The sequence below is a fragment of the Poecilia reticulata genome, linkage group LG2 (genome assembly GCF_000633615.1).
Source record: "Poecilia reticulata strain Guanapo linkage group LG2, Guppy_female_1.0+MT, whole genome shotgun sequence".
NCBI classification, from domain to species: domain Eukaryota; kingdom Metazoa; phylum Chordata; class Actinopteri; order Cyprinodontiformes; family Poeciliidae; genus Poecilia; species Poecilia reticulata.
Genome location: NC_024332.1, coordinates 34,662,970 through 34,688,224, shown reverse-complemented (window position 1 = coordinate 34,688,224; position 25,255 = coordinate 34,662,970). Strand labels below are relative to the sequence as shown.

At 36.5% G+C, this 25,255-nt stretch overlaps 1 protein-coding gene across 3 annotated transcripts in view; it reads right to left on the bottom strand.

Annotated features, from left to right (window-relative positions):
* The window catches only part of ikzf2 (IKAROS family zinc finger 2), a 26,519-nt gene extending 5,340 nt beyond the window's left edge, over positions 1 to 21,179 (bottom strand). The window contains exons 1-6 of one of the 3 annotated variants that reach the window (XM_008403855.2): positions 20,842 to 21,179; positions 17,861 to 17,907; positions 11,862 to 11,963; positions 8,482 to 8,670; positions 5,616 to 5,783; positions 730 to 858 (exon numbers count right to left, since the gene is read on the bottom strand). In XM_008403855.2, coding sequence (XP_008402077.1) covers positions 730 to 858; positions 5,616 to 5,783; positions 8,482 to 8,670; positions 11,862 to 11,963; positions 17,861 to 17,894 — 622 coding nt within the window. In that variant the 5' untranslated portion in view covers positions 17,895 to 17,907; positions 20,842 to 21,179. Of the gene's footprint in view, positions 1 to 729; positions 859 to 5,615; positions 5,784 to 8,481; positions 8,671 to 11,861; positions 11,964 to 17,860; positions 17,908 to 19,531; positions 20,025 to 20,418; positions 20,791 to 20,841 lie in introns of those variants that run through there. The other 2 variants (XM_008403848.2, XM_008403845.2) reach the window with 2 other exon arrangements.
* Between the last annotated feature and the right edge of the window lie 4,076 nt (positions 21,180 to 25,255).

Below are 25,255 nucleotides of genomic sequence, written 5' to 3'. Positions count from 1 at the left end.
GTTTTGTTTTTCTTTTCTTTTCAACGCTCTGACTGTGGGCACTCATTTAATCATTTTAGTCATAATCAGAGCTCATGTTGTTTTGTGAGAGCAAAGTTAATGTAAAACAGGTTTTCTAACATTTTAAGGAACAGAGAAAAATAACTGAGTTCAGCATATTAAATGAACAAGTAACTGGGTTTTCAGAATTAGTATTACAAAGGACAGATTCACAACACACCTTTTTATTTAGTGCAATTCACTTTCACAATGCGCGTTTGAAAATGTATCAGCCTCTGTGTGTAAGATCAAATGCACATCTCATGTGGATTTCATTCATATATAAAAAACATGGAATATAATATAACAAATCTAATATAATAAATAACATTTTACTAAGTTCTGTTCAGCTCCTGTGTTATTTACTGGAAGTCTTGCTCTCGCTCACTCTCTCACAGCCTGAATGAATTGCAGACAAGCAGACGTGTTAAAATCCTGTGTCCTTGTATATAGTTTCTTACACATTAGTGCTTCCTCTGACTGCATTTTCAAAAGCCTCACTGATTCTGAAAATAGCCTTCCTCACTCAGCAAAAGCTGACTGAAGAAGACAGCGCTCAGAAAGGGTGCATTAACTTATTAGAAATAGAAATGAGCTTTTTCAGTTTCAAACCGGCTGGACACCAGATCAGAATAAACATCTGTCAATTCCGGTCACTAACTGTTTTCACTGTGCAACTCTAACATTTACCTGTGTAAGGGCCTGTGTTGGCACCAGGATCCAAGCTGAGGTAACTGTGGCAACGCTCTTTGTGCTCCTCCAGGGATGTCCGTTGTTTGTAACTCCGTCCACAGAAGTTGCACTTGTGTGGTTTGCCAACTAAAATCAATAGAGGTGATCAATAGGTGATCAGTAGAGAAAATATTTGTTTCAGTTACAGCTGCATAGAGAGTAGAGTCTGGAGCTGCAGCAACAAAGGTATGCGTAATAGTAATACAACTTGTGAACAGTTAGTAGTACCAACCAAGCAAAAGTAATCTTCTGAGGTCATGGAGGTTCCACTACTAGTGTGAGGATTCCACACAACTGTTGCTAGACTGAAACAGAGGCTGTGGGCGACATCAGTAGTTGCGCCATGTAGTCTCTATTTCAAAACACTTTGGTCTGTGCCACACAAAGCAAACTCCCACTGCTGTGGCAGTGCATGAGTAAACAACGGAGTTGATCACGCATCCCGTGATGGTAGGAAAGTAACTCCAAGTTAAACTGCTACGGAGGTGGAGTGTGATTCATTATACCACCTTTGTTGTATTCAGTTCAATCAAATGGAAAGATGAGGACACATTCTTGACATCTTCCTCAGTCAACCAATCTACATTGTTCTAACACATCATATTTTTAACCAGATAGGCATTAAATGGTGAGCTTACTTGAAAAACAAATGCACCATTTGCTTAAATGTTCCGTTGTAAATCCTTCTTAAAAACTCAGTACAAAAACACAGCATAAAGCGGAATCTCGTCAAGATGAAGACTGCTGAGGCAATAGTTCTGTGTCCTGTATTAGGGTACTGACTCATACAGAGAGTCAGTGAGTGAAGTAGAGGCCACATAAGTCTACTACTAAGAACCAGACACTATGATTGGCTGTAACAGACATCGCCTGGTATAGTTTTTACAGCTACTACTAGAAAATGATGTATGGGTGATCTAGTACTGTGAGAACAGAGAAACCAAGCATGTTTCAGTCTGAGACACTAAGGCAGTAACACATACACATACGCGTGCACTTGCACACACACACATGCACACGCACACACACAGACGCACACACACACACACACACACACCACATCACATATGCTTGGAGGCAGATTCACCTATTGTCATAGGAGCTTTTTATGTTAAACAGAAAGGTGTGTTTACTAAAATAAAAATATGATGTAAAGGAAGTGAGTAAGAACTGCATATTACTCTTACAGTAAATCATATTTCTGTTTTTCCCAGATAAATGTCTAGATGGTGGATTTTTTTTGTTGTAAAAATAAACCCCACTTGTTACAAAATGACAAAACCATACTATCATTGTTAGTGTTACAAACGCACATGTTTTTTGTTCTATTCCTACTTCAGCACAGAATATTCAGCACCATTACAGACAACTATAGAATCTCAGAAATTGACCACATAGTGTCACTGCAGTATTAATGTTTTAAAATAATGAGCTACTTCAATATGAAAGGTAATCACGGAAATAATTTTCTTTGCTGTGTATTACAATACTTTTTAAAAATTATTAAAGTTTTGCACATTATTCATGCTTTATTCTCAGAGTACATTTTTTTCTCATATTTATATGACCACCTACACACAACCTTGTGCAGATGTTGGAAGGATCTGAAAAACTCACATTTACCTGCTGCTTTTATTTATGCAAATGCTTTAAGCTCAGACTTACTAGGCTGATTGCATTTGACTAACACATGGGAAATTGGGGTATGTAGTTGCTAATGAAAAACTGCTTCCCTCTCAATGCATAGTGTTCTCTCTGTCTCACAACGACCTTCTTACTGTGAAAAAAGCCACCATCCAGTGTAACACCCTGTTCAGTCTTCAGTTTCCCTGCTTCACTGAATGTCACTCTCTTAACTTTTTCCTCAACCGACTACTCTGTTTTTTTCTCGCTCTCCCTCATTTTTTTTTTTGGCTAAACCTGTTCTTGCTGGCTGGGAACCAAGTCAGAGCTGTCACCTTTGCAAGCCTTTAAAACTGAGCCTGGATAAAGAAAGGATCCAGGATAAATAGGAAGACTCTTATGATTAAACCTCTGGTGATATGCAAGAGTAATACCTTGTAAAATTATGTGTTACGACCAAAAATCCCAAAGTATATTATGTGAATGATCAACAATATTACAGTAGGAAAACATTTGCAGTATTTAAAATAAAAAAATAATAATAAAAAAAAAAATCTGGAACTTAAATAAAATCCAGAGCAAAGCAAGAAACTGCCTTAAGACGTTTCCGACTAATGAATAAAGTCAACATATGTGTGAGTTAATCTTGGTTTTCACGGGTCCAGTGGCTAATTAAACAGCACCAAACATTTGATTATTCTTGGATAAAGCTGCTGATAAATTATAGCAGTGTTATGATATAAAACATTATCTCAAAACATGAATATCTCATGGTGCACTGTTGAATCCATCATGCGAAAATGGAAAGAATATAGCAAAACAGCAGATCTCTACAGGGATAGCCTTCCACCTAAACCGACAGACTGACGAGGGAACGCATTAAGCAGCCATGAGACACATGGTAGAAGAGTTGCAGAAATCCCACAGCTCAGAATCTGTGAACAAAATGGTCCCTTACGGAAGTGCAGTGCCAATACAAAAGAAAAAAACACACGCATTGTTAAAAGAAAGCCGTACGAGTTGATGGGGAAGAAGCAAGGGGCTAAATATAGGGGAATCCTGTAGAGCAGTGGTCCCCAAACTACGGCCTGCGGGCCGGATCCGGCCCACCTCCACATTTGGTCCGGCCCCCTGAACAATACCAGAGAGCATACAGATTTTTTTTTCATATACCGTATTTTCCGGACTATAAGCCGCTTATATGTGGATTTTTCTACAACCACCAGGGGGCTCTTTGGCAGGAAGTGCATCATTGGAAGTCAAAATTGGACATAAAAGAAGAAAGCGCCCATTAAAACGGAATTAGGTTTTAATAGGGAATTGAAATTTGAGAATGTTGTTGATCAGTTAAATAGCATTGAAGGGGAAAAATAAGATTTTTCGTTTTTTGGTTGTTTTTTTTTTAATAATACTGGGATCATTATGAGAATTTGAGGTATATGTTTTATTATCCAATAGATGGCAGTAGTGAAACAATAGTGGATTCAAGCTCCCACTGAAATATGAAGAAGAAGAAGAAAAAGAAGAAGAAGACGCCCATTTTCATTTAGCACATGCTAGTAGCAGACACAAAGGATCAGCACTTTTACTACAGTTACCGATCAGAAACTACCGTAATCAGTTCAGTTAAATCTAATCTTGGCAACTTTTTTTTTTCAATCGTAATAAATGTGATATTCAATTGACCTGTTATGACTCAAATGTTGGGTGTCCGCCCCCTCTGCTGCTGCTGCATCACTGTGGAAAACCTGGAGCGGCAGAGATATCTGTGGCTTATATGTGTATGTTTACTGGTTTAAAAAAAAAAAAAAGAAACTTTGGGGTTGTGGCTTATAGTCCGGTGTGACTCATAGTTCGGAAAATACGGACTATAATCCTTCCTGGATTTGTTCTGTGAAGAACCCAGAGAGGATTATTTGGTTATTATTTATTTCCTGACTTGTTCTGTGAAGAACCCAGAGAGGGTTATTTGATTGTCCTTTCTGGAAAACAATATATTTTTACATTTAGGCACTCCTACAATCGTCACATTTTTTCTGTTACAATCTGACTCCAGCCGGCCACCAGAGAAGGGAAAAGTTATGTGGCCCTCACAGGAAAAAGTTTGAGGACCCCTGCTGCAGAGGGTGCAACAGAATTGAAATTGGGGTAGAGGATAAACCTCCTGAAGACCAATGACCATGAACGTACAATCATAACTGCATTTATGGTTTTGACCAAAGCATGTTCATGTGTATGAATAGTCCAGTCAAAGCTATTTGGCAAGTAAGAGTAAGTTATCAAAAGATTAATCCCCCAAAAATGTAATAGCTTCAAAAGGTGGTTATTGACTCATTGAGGCCGAATACAAATTCAATCAACACTTTCCTGATTCTTATTTGCAAAATGCCTTTTTTTTTTCAACATCACAATAATTTGCGACTTTGTCTCGGCGTACACTCCCAGTAAAAAAAAAAAAAAAAAGACTTTCTAGTTGGTGGTTGTAAACCAAAATGTGAGATAATTCAGAAGGCAATACTTCTGCAGGACAGTCAAACAAAATATAAAAAAATATAACATAAAAATATAAAAACTTGTATTGGCACAGACACAGAAACAAATGTCACCTCCATCTAAAAGGAGGACTTTGTATGAGTAACCCCTGTGCGGGCATCACAGGCAGAAATGACGGTATTGTTTGACCTTGATTTCAAAGGCGCAATGGAGGGGAGAACACGTCCTCCGATAGGAAAGTGGGTTACAGTTGAGAGAGACTGCTACCACTCCACATATGTTTCTCAACAGTTTCCTCTGTCTATTGAAAAGCAACTGAGAAACAGCATGTCCTTGGAACCTAACCACAAAGCAGTCACAGCGTCTATAACGTGGACATGAAAAACACAGGTCTTTAACCTGCACACGCCTGCAAGTCACACTAATATATAAGAAGAATATGTGAGGAATGCAAACAAAGACTCAAAATAAAACAGATGCTTTCTTTTTCAGAAAAAAAAAATCTGGGACAACTAATCTGATGCTCACTAAAATGATTGTACTATACATAAACAAAGACCTAAAATGTAGGGGGGAAATATTAGCATTGGTCTCTCTAAATATAAAACTACAACTTCTTCTTTTGTTTATCTCCATAGCACTTCTGGTGACACAGCAACAGTCTCTTCTAGGTAGCAGACATGGTTTGGTTAAAAAGGAGAAGCACGCTGGGTGAGAACAAAGCTTACCAGCATGAGTACGAAGATGGCCAGTGAGGGCGTCACGGCGCCGGCAAGCATAGCTGCAGAAGGGGCACTTGAAGGGTTTTTCACCTGTGTGCAGCTTAATGTGTCGCAGCAGGTTCCCCTTCTGGGTGAACGATACACCGCACTGGTTGCACTGGAAAGGCCTGTCACCTGAAGGAAGATGGTACAGGAAGTCAATACCAGACTTACTATTAGCAGATTTTACCAAGAGAGCAAAGGTCATTGTTCTACTTTAAATAGAATAATGTTCCTTATGCAAGAGCTGAAAATTTACTTTATCTATGTTACCATTAGCAACTGCTTTATTCGTCATATCTGAGAAGCTAAGCATTTCATCAGCTCCTTTGGCAATATATTTAATTTCCCAGTAAAATCTTGAAGATTTCTAAAATGAAATAAAGAGAAAAATATGTGGTGGGGAGGAGGGGGACCTTTGAACTTACAGAAAATCAAAAGTAAACGTTTTAACTCTCTTCACTGAACCCACTGGCTATAGAATTTGACTGAAGCAACAAATACCATTATGAATAGCTAATGATCCATAATGTAATCAGTACTATATTTTTTTGTCATAATTAGCTTTATACTTAACAAAACTGACCTTTATAGAACAGTGGCAAGAAAAAACCCGCTGTAGAGAAAAGTTTACACTTGTCACAAGTCATGTTGAGGAAACAGATAACTTGTTGAAGATGTTCTGGTAAGATTACACCCAAACTGGTCATTTTGACTCACAAAATGCTACGTATGGTACTACAGTACCATGGTGTGAGCAATCTTGTCTGAAGATGTTCAGAGTTGACGTGAAGCTAGATCGAGCTAAATCCACGACGGGACAGCAAGAAAAGTTGCTACAAGCTGTAAAGAACTTGAGACTTCCGGCCTTCCAGCGGGGCAATGGGCGAAAGCATAAAACCAGCGACACAATAGAATGTCTTGATCAAAGAACATTCATCCGTTACATTGACCCAGTCAAAGCCCAGATTTAAATCAAACTTAGAATCTCTGAGAAGACTTGATAAGAGATGTTCACAAATGCTCTACATCTGCCCTGAGTGAGCTTTAGAGATTTTGCAACAATGGGCAAAAAGCTCTATCTGTAGATGTGCATAGCTGATAACGAATGCCCCCCAAAACTTGCAGATGTAAGATGTTTAATGGTGAAAAAGGTTGAAAACCATGCCTGAACTTTGTTCCACTTCAAAATGAAGCGCTACGGAATAGTACATGTGCAGACTGACAACTGCTGTGGCATTAGATACGAGTGTCTTCAGCAACATGTTTTAAGGTAAATAGATTACAAATATTCACTTCACGTCATCTTCCCTAGGATACTGAAAAGCTTATTTTTTGTTATATAAAAGAAAGACAAAGTATGGAATAGAACTAAATCAAAAGTAGTTCTTGTTAATATGATTAAGATAAACTGATGCTCATATAAATATTGCCTTCTCTAACAATTGTATTATAATTCCAAACTGTATTTTAAGCATGTAGCCTAATTGCTTTATAATATGCTATAGTTAGATTAACTATAATCCTGTATTGAATCATTTTTATTGGACAAACCATCTATTACAATAACTCAGACAAAGTCCAAATTTAAATCAAACTTAGAATCTCTGACAAGACTTCATAAGAGAGAAAATAAAAGACTGTATACTCGACTTGTGGCTTAAAGACTAGAGATGTGACACAATAGAATGTCTTCTGTAATAAAGAGTGAATGGAAGTGTGTGTGTGTGTGTGTGTGTGTGTGTGTGTGTGAGCTACAGACTGCAGCCGCTGCGCATGCTTTACTGTCGAACGCTGCTCTTGATTATTAGCCAGCGATATTTTTTTGATGATGGGATTTTAATGACTCATAACTATCTGTTCATGTTAGCTGTGACTTCACAATAATGTCCATATAAAGGTCTCTTTAACTTAAGGCTTTATTAAATGGCATGGATCAGAATTTCAGAACAAAGTAAATTTAACTCAACTCTGACATATTGCCACAACTAAGTTAGCAGCAACGCTACAAAGACACTTCCAGCTGATAATTTCAAAATGAAATTGTTTCCTGTTTCATTAATTCAGAATTGCAACACTCATTTACTTACCTCTTACACTTTTCCTCACTTATTATGTCGTAATTTATACCTTACATTTAAGCATCTTTGCTGTTTGTTTAGATTTCCAAAATGGCTTCTGATATTTAAAAATATTCTCTAGCAAAAACCAAAGAGACGAGAACTGCTCAAACCCTGAATTAGAGCAATATCTAATGAAGGAGTGAACAATATAAAGACAGCCGTAAGCTGGTGTTAACTGACTCATGACAAACACAAAAAGCACTTTGTTTTGATTCATTCAGAAATTTGTCATTAACATGTTTTAGTTTTCTTAGAGCAAAAATGCCTATTTTTGCATTTAACAGGGTAAACGTTACACATGTATTTGACGAAACTGTTTGGCGTGGTCAGTTTTGTGCTAGCTGTAAATCTTTTGATCTCAAGCCAGTTGGAAAAAGAGAAATCTGATTTAAGTGCGATGACAACCAGAGGAGTCATGGCGTCAGTTGGAAACAGGTTGCGGAAGATTCCAAGGATATTTTTTTTTTCCTTGCTAATCATTTCAAAGCAAAACTGTTGTGTTCAGAAAAAAAAAAAAAAAGAAGAAAGAAAGAAAGAAAGAAAACTCCACCCACTGGCGAGGAACAATAAAGATATAAAAAAGAAAAGGCATATGACTCACTGTCACAAATCTCCTGCCGAAACCTAAAATTTGTTTTATAAAAACATCTGAATCATACCACACATCCGTATATGCAAATGCTCTAATTACATTTAGAAATAATGCATACCATTCTGTTGTCGAATCCCTGCGTCTGATGGTGCATTTGGTCCAGACCCGTCTTGTCCATTGTGTGGACTGCTCGTCGCAGATTCCTCCGGTGTTGCTCCTTCATCTCCTGGGTGACCCATTTCTTCAGGTGCTGTGCTGCTGTTGTCACCATCTTCCACCAGATCTTCCTCTTGCTTTATAGCCACTTCTGTAAAAGTTAAAATATGTGATTCTCTTGACCTGCTGAGTCTGTAATATGATGTGATCATGCAATTATTGCAAGAATCATTTACGTTATCTCACAAATTGGCCTCTTTTTATTGCATGAACATATAACATCATAAGGAGTTCCTTCCGTAGTTCAAGGACCTCTGAATGGCCAAAAATGGAGAACTGGTCTAAGAACAAGTCTAATGGTTTAACGTTTTTGTGCTGATGTGAAAAAACAAATGTAATAATATAACAGTAAATGTTTGAGGGGCCATAATAATATTGTAATGTGCAGTAATGTACAGAATAGGATGATCTGATACCAAGAATGGAGAAGACTGAGACAAAAAAGAGAAAAAGAAAACAGGATGGTCTGGTTTCAAGCTGTCCCTGGGGAGAAAAGGAGTGTCAGAGGCACATTGCTGGCTGCTGCTGACTACCAATGGGAGATACAATGGAAGACAAGGGCAAAAGATTGTGCAATACAGAGAGTACTTGTGCGCAAATGTGCGTGTGCAAAAATTTGTTCCAGTTTTGGGCTATTGCAGCTTACATTAATTGATATTTCTGAACAATACCAAAAGAACATACAGCTGTGTCTAGATTTATTTATTATTCCTACATTAGTTTTTTGTTGTTTTTCTTTTTGAGCCCTCTATAATTAGGAACAATGTCCAGACAGAAAAATGTTTTTTTGAGCACAACCTGCCACAAATCACTGATCAGAAAATTTCAAGTTGAGTTAATGCAGGAGGTCAAGTACAAAAAATTGCCAGATTCCAGTCATGACTCAAAGATATGAACAGATCTGACATTCTTATTTTGCTTGATCCTCCATTATCATCCTCATAAATAAACTGATAAAATCATACAACAGTTTTTTGTTGTTGTTTTTTTCCCGGAATATTACATTTGGCTCCTGTTCATTGCTTTGATTCAGTTTCACAGTGGTAAAAACATTCCTGTAGAGTCATTTTTAGTTTTGACCTATTGATTTTAGTATTTGTGAAAAACTTTGGAGCCAAAAGTGATTCTCCCAGTATTACATAACTTGATGATCTGTCTCATCAAGTAGACTTGACTTTATTCCCATACACAAAGTTCCCATGTTCTTGTGTAACTGAATATTTAGTGGGGTTTTTTTTTAAGTCAGCACTACAAGCGTTGTCTGTTTTAAAATATGAAATGAACCCTATGTTTGGACAAGAAAAAAACAAAAAAAACCTCAAGCACACTCCAACCGCACCTTACTGATCCTGACAATCCTGTTTTGGGATTTTTACAGGGGAAATAATCTCAGTGAGAATCTGTGTAGCTGTTGTTTCATTAAATCCTTCCATTTGGCTGCTTTCATCAACCGACCTCTCAGTCTGTGAAGAAAAATCCTGACAACTTTGTGCTTAGCAGAAGAAATGTACAAACTAGGGGATTCTATTTTTAAAGACTGTGGAAATTTGTTTCATTAAGAAGTAATATCCTCCAAGCTTTAACTGTATGTTTCACTTATCCCAGTGCCCAAGTTGAAACTGAGCCTCGTCTTTGACAGCTGTATCCTGGCAACACGGACGAGACCTAAACGTCCTTGCTACTCAGCTCTGTGTGTCTACATCCGTTTTTCCATTGTGGGAGACTGGAATGTACAGAGCAGTCAGGAGAAGAAATTATTTTTGATTTCATCAGATGTGACAAAATAAATAAGTAAATGAATATACATTTGACTACTTCTTTTAGTTACAATATTGTATTGTTGATGCTTTACATGAGTTTCTAATAATTTATCTGTAAAGAACAGGAAGGGTGATCATTATTGATTGAGTGGTTGACTGACAGCATCAAAACATTATGAATAAAGAAGACATTCTGTCACCATTGCCATCCAATCTGTCATCCACCCTAAAGGCTGTAATTTTACTCTTCTACTCATCCATTGTAAATGGAGGACAGAATATATAATCATCATAGAGGCTCCGTTTAAGCTTGCAAGTTTGGCACTGAGTCTTTTTTTTTTTATGTTATCTATTTCTGATTGTGTGTATAATGTTTTCTACCAAAACTTCAAATGTCAAAACATGCTAGGCAGCATTAAAAATAACAAAAACACAGTTTCTCCCTGGGGAATCCTTATTCCAGCTAGCCTCCACCCCTCTTAAAGACTTGTGGGAAAAGTTTCTGTTACATTTCTACAGTTGGTTAATTTTACTTTGTTTCCCCTTTCTTTAATTTGCTTGTTCACGGTGACATTGCTAGAGATAATCTAGGTTTTTTGGTCAGTACACTAACGGGAACCGTGTGACACTCTGGACTATATTTTACACTCAGGTTCAGTATGGTATACTTTTGCACAAAACTTGTTTTCATTAAGCCTATTATATCTATGCTAAATTGTCAATATGATGTAATGTAATTGTTTCCATTTTACAGTTCATTATCTGAGATAATATGAATAATGGCACATTTTTGTTCTGTGAAGTTTTGTGCAACACCATTTGGTGCAATCCTTTATGTTTGTCTTACATTTTATTTGAATTAAAAAGCCTAGCCCACTGTTTAGATATTTTTCTTTTTATAACTTCAATATTATTGAGAAGTTAATTTATTTCTGCATTTACCTCGCCAACAGAAATTAATCTTACAGATAATTACACAGATTGAAGTTTTCCTTTTTGCTATGTTATTTTCTGCTTACATCTAATGAAAGCATGACATTTAACTTCTTCGAATATTAGAATTTTACATCATACATTATCATTCTAGTGGGCTGGATGAACAAATTACTGAAATAAATAAAAAATATGTAAAAGCATACATACTTTTATTTTACATTTTGTCACATTAAAATCACAAACTTAATGTATTTTATGCATAGATTTAAGTAAAATAAAAATCTGAAAACTAAGCCCCCCTTACTCTCATACTCTTGAATAAAATCCAGTGAAGCCAACAGCATCCAAGGTAATACAAGGTAAACAGCAACACATTTGTTTAATCTGGCAGCTATTTTGGCTTTTTTCTTTTTTCCCAATGTTGATATTTGTGAAAATAACGCCAGGCTAATTTCTGAATATCTAGTCAGCAGTATTAGGGCTACATATCAAAAACAACAACAGTAATGTCAATAAGCACAATGCATTTGGGTTGTGGAGTGGCTCTGGAAGAATGTAGCACTATTATGTATATATATTTACTAACCATTGGGGGAATTAGGACCCTGGGGATGTACTGGTACATTAGGTGGTGACATATCCACCACTATTCTTGAGTCCTCCTTGCCGGAAGAGCATTGGCCGTTACCTGGGAAACAAAGAGAAAGCAATCTTTACCAAGCATTGAAACAAGGCACACGTTTAAAAAAAAAAGAAGGAAAAGAAACATCAGCGCTTTGTGGAAAAAAAAAATCCATGTTATATGTTAAAGTAAGAATTCAGGGTCTTGAAAAAGGCCTGGATTATTATGAAACACTTACATTTTGAGTCCATAGAAGCTCAAAATACAGTTTTTTAAAGGATGGGAGTTTTATACACTGTTACCTAAACAATTCCAATTCATTTGTTACTGTGAAAACAATTCAACTGATAATGCAATCAAGTAAAGTGACTACGTAATAATGTGTTAGGGAGCACATTCTCCTATACACTGGCAGAGTCCTTGTAAAACTTCTCTATTTGTCTAAAATTGCTTATTCTTACCAGATCTGCCTCAGAGTCTATGTGGCACACCAGCGTACATAAGTATACTGTTTTTATGCAACAATACAGTCCTGATGTCCATCAAATGCAGATCAGATTGCATCCTCTCAGCAGTCTGTGCAGAACCCTGGCTATGGATAGCCCAGTGTCCACTCAGAGGGAGAGCACACCAATCCCTTATCCCCTTACACCCCGGCCCCGTCAGGGTCACTTGAACAATGCAGTGGCAAGAGGTGAACACTATCTCTGACCCAGGTGTCAAATCCCAAAGGAAACATGGTTAGCCCATCAGTTTTTAGACCTGTCTAAGCAGACAGCACTAAGCAATAGTAAACACAAGAAAAAAAGAAAAAAGAAAGTGAAATACAGGAGCCAGTGTTGCTTCTGAAAGGGTTCCTTGCAATGCCTTATTGGTCTATTCTGAAATTATTCATTTCATAAGAACAAAAAGAATCTGCTCTAAGTTATCTCTAGTAATGGCCAGTCATATTTACTGTCATCGTCTTTTGTGGTCTTGGTGCACTCTAACAACAGCCTCACTGAGTGGGGCATACTGGGAGACGTTGTCCATGATACAATCCCTCAGCCTTAGCTCGGGTTGCACAGTTCGGGGTTGGAGGAAATCTCAGGTGACCAACCCTGGCTATCCCTTGGCAATGCTGTCCTCGAGTGGCCCAGATTTGTCAAGATGGATTTTCCATTAGCTTTTGGTAACAGATGCTGACAGATGCTCATAGCAATGGCTTGGCAGGCTAAGGTCTATAGTAACAGCTTTGAGATGTTAGAGTTCAGGATGGAAAATAAAAATCAGTTTTATTTTCACTACACAACTAAAGGAACATGTTAAGAGTCAAATCCATAACTTTTACTTGCTTGGGTAGACACAGCTGCATGATCATTTAATTTATATGGTGTTGTGAATGATAGCACCACCCATTTTGGATATTCTTCTTTTTTGAGCTACACTTACATTTTTTTAATTATTAAATAAGTTTTGACAGCAAGACAAAAATACAAAATGCAGTATTTAAATAATATTTTGTTTATTACGGAAAAAGATATCACAACCAACCTGGTTATATGTAGAGAAGTAATTGCCCCAAAAACCTAAAAAATGGTTGTTTCACCCCTGTGGGCAGCATCTGCCACTGACATTTACAATAAATAGCAGTGAAACTTTTACAGTACTAAAGAGGAATTGAGGACCACTTCCTTAGCAGAATTACTTTAATTCAGCCACAGTTCACGATCATGAATGTTCACAGGCAATGTGAGCATTCCAAAGCACACCAGCATCATCAATCTGATGCTGGTCAATCATCAGACAAAATGCTTTAAAGCTTAAGGTGACATAATTATAGACCTCCTTCAAGATTTTTTTTTTTCTTCGCAGAATTCATTCTTTCATCAGCTGCAACAAGTTGTGCAGGTCCTGAAACAGCAAAGTCTTTCCAGACTAGTAAATGCCAATGTTTAATTTCTGCAGATTGGAAGAAATTAAACATTGGCATGCCATCAGAGAAGTTCTGCACAGGTGATTTCTTAATTTTCCAGGTCTTGCAAGGAATCACGTCTTGATAAAGTTTTTGAAATTGAACTAAAAAAGAGTTAATAACTGTGATTATATTTCCGTAAAGACTTAGGTTTTTCCCTTGTTAAAAAGGAATAATTTGAAAAATCCTTATTGAATCTACTCAGTTTGTTTTTCTGATATTAAATTTTGATCATTTAAATCAATACGTCATCAAATCAGAAGAAATCTCTAAGCGGAACGGTACGTGGTCACAGCACTGTAAAAGCTTTATCTGCTTCACTGTCTGAAGATAAAATGGGATTAAAAAAATTAACAGCCCACAAGCTTAGGGTTTCATGGACTGACTCAAAAAGTTGCGTTGGTGTCCTGCATTTGCTGAGTCAAACCAAAATGAACCATAAGATCAGAATAACAAAGAGATAAGGCTTGCCGGGGAAAAGGTTATTTGAGTAATGCACTAAATTTGGACGATTTTATGTGCAAACGGAAAGGAAACATTGTATACAAGCGAAACCTGTAGGTGTAATTTTTGCTGACTTCATTACTGACACCAAATAGTAAGTCCAGTCATCCTTTCAGAAACCTAGGAAGAGCAAAGACATTTACTTCTTTTCAAAATCATGCATCTGTACAAGTGTGTCTATGAAGCATAGGTGCCTTTTGGAAATATGTCGCTCTATATCTGCTCAGAAGATGTTAGGAAAATGGCTCAAAACCACAAACAACATATCAACAAGTACACCATCTGATTCTTTTCCATAACAACAAGGGCATCCGATTTGATGAAACGCAGCAGTTGTTTTGCTCTTTTTGGGACAAACTGAATCTGTGTATGAGACTAGACTAGACCTAGAAACCTCCTACTGTTCACCTTAAAATGTAACCTATTATTAAAGAGGTCATGTCATGATTTTAGGGTATTTCCCCTTTTCACTGTTTCATATATAGATTGTGCACCTGTAAAAGACAAGCAACCATGAAACCCAAAGTCCACATCAAAGGGGATTGATATATATTTTTTAACATCAAATTCTAAACTTTTCAGGTGCCAATCCACATATCTATTGGTAAACACTGATTTTAAATGTATCTTTCACATTAGTAGCTTGGTTATTGTTTTGTATTTTTATTTTTGTTATTGAAATGTAATATCTGATGATGATCTCAAAACCTCACACTTGATTCCAAAAGCAATGGAACTTAGCAGCATGAAAACTACTGTTAAAGTTTTGCTTCATAAGCCACATTTTCATTTGTCAAAAAAAAAAAAAACTATTAATATTCTTTGTTTATATATGAATGTGTGTCAAATGATTAAAGGATCTAATGAATTACAAAAAAAAGAAAAGAAAGTAAATTAATTTCTCCAAAACACAGTTAAAAGTGTGAGTAATTCCCACGGGTAATAGGAATTGCAAAAAAAAAAGCGAACGGAATCAACACGTGAGACGATGAAACAAACGAGGTAACAGAATGATTCTGTGTGAGTGTGTGAAAGTGTAGTGCGAGAGTAGAAGTGCAAAAAAAACGGAGGCATGACTTTCAGGAAGAGTATTAGAACAAGGACTGATTAAAGAGAAGAGAAAATGATTAAATAATAAAGGCCTTTTGGACTCTCAAGAATTGGTTATTCAGCAGATTTATAAAGAAACAGGTTTTAACTGCACTAGTTATAATTTGAACAAAGTACAATATTATAAGTCAGCTACAGCCCGTTCATGTAATAGCAATCTTTACACTTGTTTTTTTTTTTCTTCTTCCTTTTATCTTTATGCACATCTTCTACACGTCTATAAGGCCATCAGAAATTGAAACCAAAAATGATGAGTCCCATATCTAAATATTCACTGTCTGGTTGCATGTCTCATACCGCTACTCTGACTCATAGATAATGTTACCATCACTTACATAAAGATCAAGTAAACATACAAATTTCCACTCTGTTGACCTTGCGTGAGTTTGATTCGATTCTTGATCTCCAAACATGACATGTCACAGTGTGGTAGGACGTATCTTCCAGTCAACTGTAAACCTGACAATGTCTTCAGGTTTACAGTTGACTGTAAACCTGGTTCTGTACTGTACAATATGTCTTACTGTTGTGCAAATTAACATTTTTCCTACTTTTCAGCAAAACACAATTGAACACAGAATCAGGACACATGTGTTTCTTCCAATTTAAAATCCCATATGTCAAATTTCCTTTATGTTTTCTCTTTCGTATCTTGCTGTGGATGTGTAGGTAAACAGTAAGGTGGGCCGGTCTGCCTTACAGTGTCAGGGAAATTTTGCTCTACAAAGTGGGAAAATCAAATGTTCCTACTGTTCAACATTAGAGCTTTCTGATTTAGGGCCTCTTATGCCTAATCTGATTCAGGTAAAAAATTGGACAGGCACCAAGAAACTCCTAAAAGGGTCTAACTATCGTTTAAATCATGGATGTAAGATATTCCTTTTCTGTGTTTCACAGTCGTTAAAAGTCCTAATGCTGTGAAGTACGTTCCTGGCTGCATGACATTTCCTTTACACTTTAAAGTCATAGATTGTCTTCCTTTTTTGAAAACAAGTGAATATTTTCAGCTTATAGGTTCAACCACAAGTTTTTGTTGCATTAAAACAATTGGTCATTTTACTTAATATTCATGAAAACATAACTGGACCATCAGAATCTTCATGGATTGCTGTTTTAATTACTTTTTCCGCTGTTGGTTCCGTATGCACATCAATAAAAGAATGCAGACAGCAGGCAGTGTCAGATGTAAAGCCAAAAATTGTTAAATTATTTTTAATTATTACATTTATTATTATTGCATTAAAATCACACAATGTTGAATCCACCAGAGCACAGGGTTTGCACTGCGCCCCCAAACAGGGGTACCAGTTGATCAATATTGTCAGTTGTCGGTTTGTAAGTTTGTGACTTTGGTGTGCTCTTTTTTATTACGTATTATAATTTTCACATCTGTGGTCAATATAGATTATTTTGTCATTATACTGTAATGAAATTATATGTCTATCCTGCACATCTATATGGTTATTCAATGAGGAATAGTGGCAAAATAAGTCCAAAATACACAATAAACCTTGGTAATGTTTGAGGTCAATGTAAAGATATAGATGCAATAACTAAACATTTTTGAGACTGTCTACTTTCTTCCCCTTTGTTTCCATAGCTAATACCTAAGAGAGATTTAGTTACAATAAAACACTTGACCTGTGTCGAAGACATCAACCTTGAAAAGTTAACATATAGCTCGTTGAATTTAATATAGAACTGAAAAAAATCTCTATGTCTAAAGGTATTAGTGATGTAAAATAAAATGTCACGTTTGACATATTACGTTCTATAAGGAAAGGCAGTGTACTACTGTGTACTGAGAATCTAAAATACTGGGCTCCTTATGAAAGTATGCTACAATCCACCATCATGCTAACTGCTACATGTTCCATGTTTAGCAATCAACCCACAGATGGATGAAAAAAGGAAGAGGCTCCTTTTCTCCTTCCACCTCCACTGGCCCGCCTGCCAAGTGTTCCTACAAACACAAACCCCCAATGGAGACCCAAAAGTCTCCACTGATGTCATCAACAAGATGCTACCTGCTTTTTGAAAAACGCACACCAAAGCAAAAATCAAGGAGGGGGGGAGAGAAATTCAGAGACCTACCCAAAGGAAACCAACAAAAGGCAATGGAGTACCACAAAGCGCATATCCAGCATCTGCTGCATTCAACAGGATGTGCTAATGCATCATTTTCTCTACCTTTAGGGCTGAACAGGAAAAAGCCTGCACTTAGGGGAAAATCCCTTAAAATGTTTGTCGTGTTGTGATTACAAATATATTTTGTTCTTATTTTCAAATCAGCACTGAATCAGAATAACCTACATAATGGATAATAGACATTTGAATGGATTCATGCATAATGTTTGCATGTTTAACGTGTTTTGGAAATGATTTACGGACTTACTAGTAGAATAGTCTTCAGAAGTTTCCATTTCCATTTCTTCAGAGGTTCTGTAAGACATAAAATAAACAGTTAAATATTTTATCATTTTTACAAAAATGCTATTGCTACTTTATGTAAGAATGCAAAACGATTTTAGAATACAAATCTCGCATACAAAAATCATGCATATGCACTTTTTAAAAATCTAATTTATAGGTCAATTCAGTTTGTTTATAAAGTTCCAATTCACGAGAAAGGTAATCTCAAAGGGCATTACAAAATTAACAGCCTCGACTCATTTTCAGAAATATATAATTAAATCAATCCAACACAATCCAAACACTTACATTCTGGTCCAATCCTATTTACAGTGCAATGCTGCAAATTTTGCAGTAACAGACGTATCAATTCCACTAATCTCAAGTGTAAATGAACAGCAGGAGGTTTGTTCATTTCTTGCGGTAGAGAAGCGATAATGCACGTTAACAAATGGAGTATCGTCTGAACTACATTAAACTTGGGGAAAAAAACAAACAAACATTTTATTTCTTGTTTGTTACTCAGGCATGTGTCCTTAGTTAAATTATTGGTTTGACCATATGACGGTTTCTGTAAATTTCCATGAATGCACACAGAAAGTGTCATCTGATCCAATTCTGGGATTAAATTGCAGATGAAGATGCATTCAACTTTACAAATATGGGTAACTGATGAGTAACTGGTTGTTACTCATCAGTTACAACAATTAATGTCGTTTTTCTAAGTAAAATGGAATTCTTAAATAGCAACAGGTGAAGGAAAGTCATAAAATCTTTTGAGTTTAACTTTACATTGCTGTCAACAGCAGTAACACAATTATTAAAAAAATGAGAAATTCAGCTGTTTTGAAGAAGGCCCTTCTGTACTTAATTACTTAATTACAAGTTTTACAAATAAATTACTCCAAACATCATTTGTAGAATTTATTATGAAAATCTGTTTATACATCATTAGACTCACAAAAATGCTATTGCTTTTTAGTAATAAACTGTAACATTTAAAGTTAAAGAAATGCACTAATCCCTCAGCTCTTACAGTAAGGAAACCAGGCGAATGTGTTGAAAAGAATTTCCTCACACAGGCATCATAAGAAAGTTGTGTTTCTTAATTATAGTTTTTCTGGCCTCCATAACCAATTTGTATTATATCTCAGCATTACTACTGGCTTCCCTGAAGGGCATAAAAACTTAACCCTTTATTAATTAGAAGAACACAACATGACGACATCTAAGTCAGGACTGAATGATTCACGACTTACACATTTTCTCACTTTTCTAGTAGCAATCTTATGTTTGACACAGATGAACCATTTGTCATTTTTCTCATAGTTTGAGCGAGTTTCACATAAAGAGCGACGCTGTATAGTGAAAGCACCAATTTAGCAAAGAAACAGTTTCAGAATCGCTGTATTTCTGTACATGAAACGCTTACATGACAGGAAAACTGAAAGTTTAAAACAGAAGCATGCAATAAATAATAAAGAGTTGGGTTCACAGGGATACGTTCAAGTAAGTGGCTCCACTATGTACACACACACACACACACACACAAAAAGTAATTCAGAAAAGGACAGAGGGAGGGGTGGTGGTATGTTGTCTCCACCTCCCTACAAATGAATAAAAATAACAAGAAATTTTAAAAGTTCAACTTTACCTAATTTATCCAGGGAGGTTTCAGGAAGATACAGAAACTTTTTTCCTCCAGATCAACATGTAACCATCCGATAAGACAACAGCTCTAATGCTCAAGCTCAGAGAGGCAGCGAAAAGTTCAAGAGGTGCAACATCTGCAGTCTCCTACAGGTGACTGTCGCTGTGTGAGAGCCTCTAAAGTGCGTSCCCCCTCCTCCCTGTCGAGTTTTTCCACTTTAAAAGCGACACCAACGCCGTCTTATCGACATGCACATTCGACTCAGCTCGAACTTCAGCAGATCGTTTAAAAAAAAAATAAAAAATGTGACGCGGCTTATAGCCGAACGGTTACATGGCGAACGTTCACAGCAAGAACAAAGAAAAGGGAAGACTCAACAAGTTGGTAAAGGGAGCGAAAGAGAGAGGGATGGATCAAACTGGATCCACCGGTTCCTAAGGAATTAGCCATAGCGACAGGGAGCAGCCAAGCTATTTTCAACAACCGAGGCACTGGAAATCCGTGGGCAGGCAACGCTGAAAAGCTGCTGTGGAGATGTGACTCAAGGTCGAACCGGTAGAGTCGCAAGCATTTTAATTGCTCCTGAAGAGAGAATGTGATGTRGCCTAATGGCAGTAGGCTATAACTCGTGGACATCACTTCTGAAAACGTCAGAGTCACAAAGCAACTAACTTCCCCATCACACAGCGATACAAATGATTTAACTTTCCTTTCTCTAATTGAAGACTACGGGCCTATGCCACTTACAGTTTCCTTGTGTGAATGGTGCTTATCGACAGCCAATCACAATCAACAATTTTATCAACAGGAAAAAAAATAATAAAAATCATGAAGCATAGCCATTGCTGAACGATGTTTAAGCATAAATAGTAAGGACAGAATTTGTTTACCTGAAGAAAAGCTCTTTAGCTACCAGCAGCGTATAAGGCCACTTTTGTTGCCATAGAGGTAACGCGTGTTTCTCCTGTTATTTTTTTCTTTCTTTCTTTCTGTCTGTGATTCCTGCATGACTTGGGAGCTGACTGACAGCTGCAGTTCAACAGGTTATCCGATCACCGCTGTCTTACAGCAGAGCCAGTCGTCTGCTTTTCCATTCATCACACAGACGCTCCTTGTCTGCCTTTTTTTGCTGCAGACATGCGCCGCCAGCAGCTCTCAAGCGTCTGTGGCCAATAATACAGTCGCGAGATAGACGCTGAATGGACAGGCGAGTACATACTCCGTTTAAAGCAGGAAACCGATACGCGCTCCTAATTGTCTCTAGCTTTGTTTGTTTGGGTTTTTTTTTTTTTTGTTTTGTTTTATTAAATTACCTTAAATAGGAAGGACTTTTTTTAATATCCCCGTGGACTTGCACTCTGATCCACAATGACAGTCTAAAATAGAATTGACTCTTGTCCGATATTCACCATGCCGCCCGGACTGAGAGGTAGTTGGTTCCGCAGCAGCAGCGGCGGCGGCAGCAGCAGCAGCAGCAGCAAAAGCAACAGTTGTTAAATCCACCACTTCCTCCTCCATCTCCTCGCTCGGTGGCCGCACGCGTTGCTATTCTGGGATGTTGGTCTAACACATAGAAACGGATCACACCGTGTGGACAGTCTGCCTCTTCGCTCTTCTCGCCAGTCGATCAGGTTACAAGTGCTCTCTCCCTTTTTTTTTTTTTTTTTTTTTTTTTTTTTTTTTCAGTTTGTTATTGTCCACAAAATGATGCTTTCTGCTTTAATGTCCCCCAGCAGCCGATGTTTTGATGTTAAAGTATTTTATTAAGAAATACTGACAAACAAAAAACATAATAAATACATAAATAAATAGGCGAACATCGTCTGAAAACTGATCATGTAGGTGATAGATATGCATTGGTCAATTTTATTTAATTTTTTCTATATATTGAATCCGTAAATAGTCGAATGTCTTCTGATCTCAGTTCTGCTATCAGGTTTAAGAACTAACCAATGTTACGCATCTTTTTTATCACTCAAGGTGTGAGCCAACTCTTTGAAGAAAGAATATTATTGATTAAAACATATGTTCCACCTTACAAAATTCCCCCTACTTTTTTTCTCTGTTTTTCATCACATCCAACCTAATTGTGTTCAGACGATTGCTGATTACTGCCAGACCTGTCGCTTAAATGAAATCTGTCAATGAATAGGGGGTCAGTAAAATAACATTTTGATGCCTGGAAATAAAAAGTTACTGACATCTGTTAGTCTAGAAAGGAGTTTGGGAATGCCACCAATCGAAAGGGATGTTTTTACGGCCTGTCCCAGAAATTGATGGCAGATCAAAAATGTCACAAGAACACACTAATGAATCTTTCAGAGGGTCTTTAAAGAACCCAAGACAACATGTCAAGCACTGCAGGTCTTACTATATTTGTGATTCCACAAGACAGAGAGATGAGGCAAAAATGGCATCCACAGGAAATTTCCAATTAAAAAACTACTGTTGACCAAGAAGGGTACAAAGGACACTCGCTTTTTTTTTTTTTTTTTTTTTCAAAACAAGTTTGATTCTCCTCAAGACCTAAAGAAAAATCTATTGTAACCCAATGAGACAGAGGGATGAATATATATATATGTTTTGGAATAATTGTTTCCTCTCAGCACTTAAGAAAAAGAATAACATAACAGTAGTCAAACAATAAGGGTGGTGTTGTTTTGGAAGACATGTTTCGTCTTAGTACTTAAAAAAAAGAATAACATAACAGCAGTCAAACATAAGGGTGGTGTTATGGTCTGAGGCTGCTTTGCTGCTTCAGGAAAAAAAAAAAAAAACTCAAGCACACTCAGGTTATGCAGGTCGATTTTCTGAGGAGTCCAGCAAGTCTACCTCAAAATGACTCAAAAAAGGATGCTTTTAGAGTAGCCTAGTGAAAGTCTGAACTTAGATTTAATTGTAATGATAAGGGGTTAACTTAAACATGCCATTAATGTTTAAAAACTGTCTATTGTCGCTAATTTAAAATTAATAAAAAAATTTTTTAAAAAGTTGCAAAAAAAAAAAGAAAAAAGAATGGTGCAAAAAGTCTATTACGTTTGCTATTTGAAAGTATAATTGAACGCAATTGTTGTTTAAATCCTGTTCAAAACAAAACAATTCTGAATAACCTATTCATTAAAAAAAAAAAAAAAAAAAACTCTATTCACCTCTGATATCTTATTGTGTCACGGTTGATCTAACCACATCACTACAAAAACAACATCCTGTGTATTAAAATAAAAGTAGCTCCCATCCTGTCTCGCTCATTATTTTTGTCATTTGTATCATACGTCAAAACATGATAACTCTTTAGACTTTGAGCTGAATGAGTTTGACGTTATTGAACATAGTGTAATAAAATAATAAACAATGCTATATACAAATAAAATACATTTAAAACAAAAGGAAACAAAAGACTCCTAAAAAGAATAGAAGAGTAGAGTAGTAAAGTATATTTACACATTCAAACGAATAGGTAGAAGTATGAACTTATTTTTACACCCACCCCATACATAAATCTAAACATAGATTTATGTAGTGCTGCGTAAACTGAAGAAGTGGATAATAATGAATAGAGCCATGTGGGTCCATCCACCCCATTATCTGTCCTTGTATTATATGGTGTATACCTCCAGCAGTCATTGGGTGGGAGACAGGTCAACAGTCCATCACAGGGCATGGAGGTCCTTTAAGTTGATATATTCTATGACATGATATGTAAATTAGCTTTAAAGTAGAAAAAAAAAAAAAAAAGTTTTTTGAGAATTTTTGACAGTGAAGCCACCAAGACCTCAAAGTACTGACTGTATTGTTTGCATTTATTTATCTTGAATTTAGTAAAGATTCCTACTAAATAGAAATATTTAACTTTACCTCATGCACAATGCTGTTGCTGATCTGGAGAGCTCCTTCAGTGACAGACTGTTGCATCCTAGGTGCACAAAGGAGCGGTGTCATAGATCCTTCCTCCCAGAAGCTGTAAGACTTCATAAACATTACTGCTCCCAGCAAACTCAATAAATGTTCACATATATATTTATGTTGAAATGTTTTTCTATTCGTATTCTTTATTCTGTTATTATATTCCATCTTTGTGTGAACCTACTTGCTTTGATTGCCTGTCACTTTGCTACTGCTACATAGAAACTCCCCCATTGTAAAGCAGTTAAGACATTTCTATTCTAGCATATTCTATTTATTCCACTCAGTGACATTAACATACCTAAATTTACATTTATACAGCCATTGGTGTTTACACAGTAGGTTAGAGACCACAAGACATATGTCTCTCACTACAACTTTTTCAGTTGCAGTTTATTAGTACAACACTTTGCATGAAAGGAATATCATATACTGTAAATATCTTTAAAAATGCATTTCAGAATGCTATTTCATCCATAAAGCCTGAATAGTTTTGGCATAAGAACAAACAGCTGTTGGACTTTATGGATGGTATGATGCAAGTCACTTTGTAAAGAAAAATGTTAGGTCTTCATTAAGAAGTTCTAGTATTTTATTATATAGATATGTAATAATAGCAAGATATTATTACATGTGTATCTTGCACTGTGCAAGACACAGTGCAAGATACACAGTGTCTTGTGGGGATTTTATGTGACAGACTAACTCAAAGTAGATCATAATTGTGAAGAGCAAGAACAAGGATACATAACTTTCAATTTCTTATACAAATAACAATTAGAAAATTGTTTTGCATAACGTATCCTGCCCTGGCAACTTGGTTTATGGATCCACCTTTATATAGCAATCACAAATGGATGCCCTTAAGGGTACACCAAGATTCTAGATAGTGGGCATTTGCCCATATGTCTTTCCAATTCCAACTCAGTCAGACTGAATAGAGAAGATCAACATTAATGTTCAAATCTTACCACATATTCTGTGTTGGACTTAGGTCTGGACTTTGATGTGGACATTCCAACTCAAAAATGTGCGTTGATCTTAAACATTTAACCATCGAAAATTGACTCTGCACATCAGGTTGAACACACCATCTCCATCTTTCACAATGGTGTGTTTAGGGTAATGTGAAGTGTTAGTTTTTGTTTTTTTTGCCACACAGCATTTTGCATGTATGTTAACTTTATGTCTCATCTGACTAGAACATCTTCCACTTGTTTACTTTGTTCGCTTTAAGCTTGTGCCAAAACTCAATCAATCAATAAATGCCAGAACTGTACCTTTTTATATTTTCTCATAAAATATGATTTTTAAAACTGTCATTTTATCTTGCAGTGTTTTAATTATTTGGAACAAAATCATTCAACTTTTGTTTTAAAACCATTTGTAATTATCCAGTGTAGTGCTATAATACTTCTCACTACAGCACCTTCCCTTTGCTGTAGCTCCTTCCTGTGGTAAATTAAATCCTTATATAGAGCCAAGTCTGCAGTGTTTATTTTCTAAACAAGCAAACTTAGCAGAGAATAATTATTTTTGAAAGACTGCAATATGAATTGATATGTATAAACTGATGTAACATAAATGCCTAGCTATCAGTTCATATGAAGAGTAGCTTTGGTTCAGTCAGTTGCTTGAATTTCCTAAATTATATTACCATAAAAGTGGCTGAATGCTTCCCCCTGGTGTTGGTGAAATGATCGAGCATTGAGTGGTCATAATGAAACAATCCGTAGTAATGGAGACGGATCGTCATACACATGAAACTTTAGATACTAACAAGGAATCTTATGTCATCTAGAGCAGTGTTTTGAGTTTTTTTCA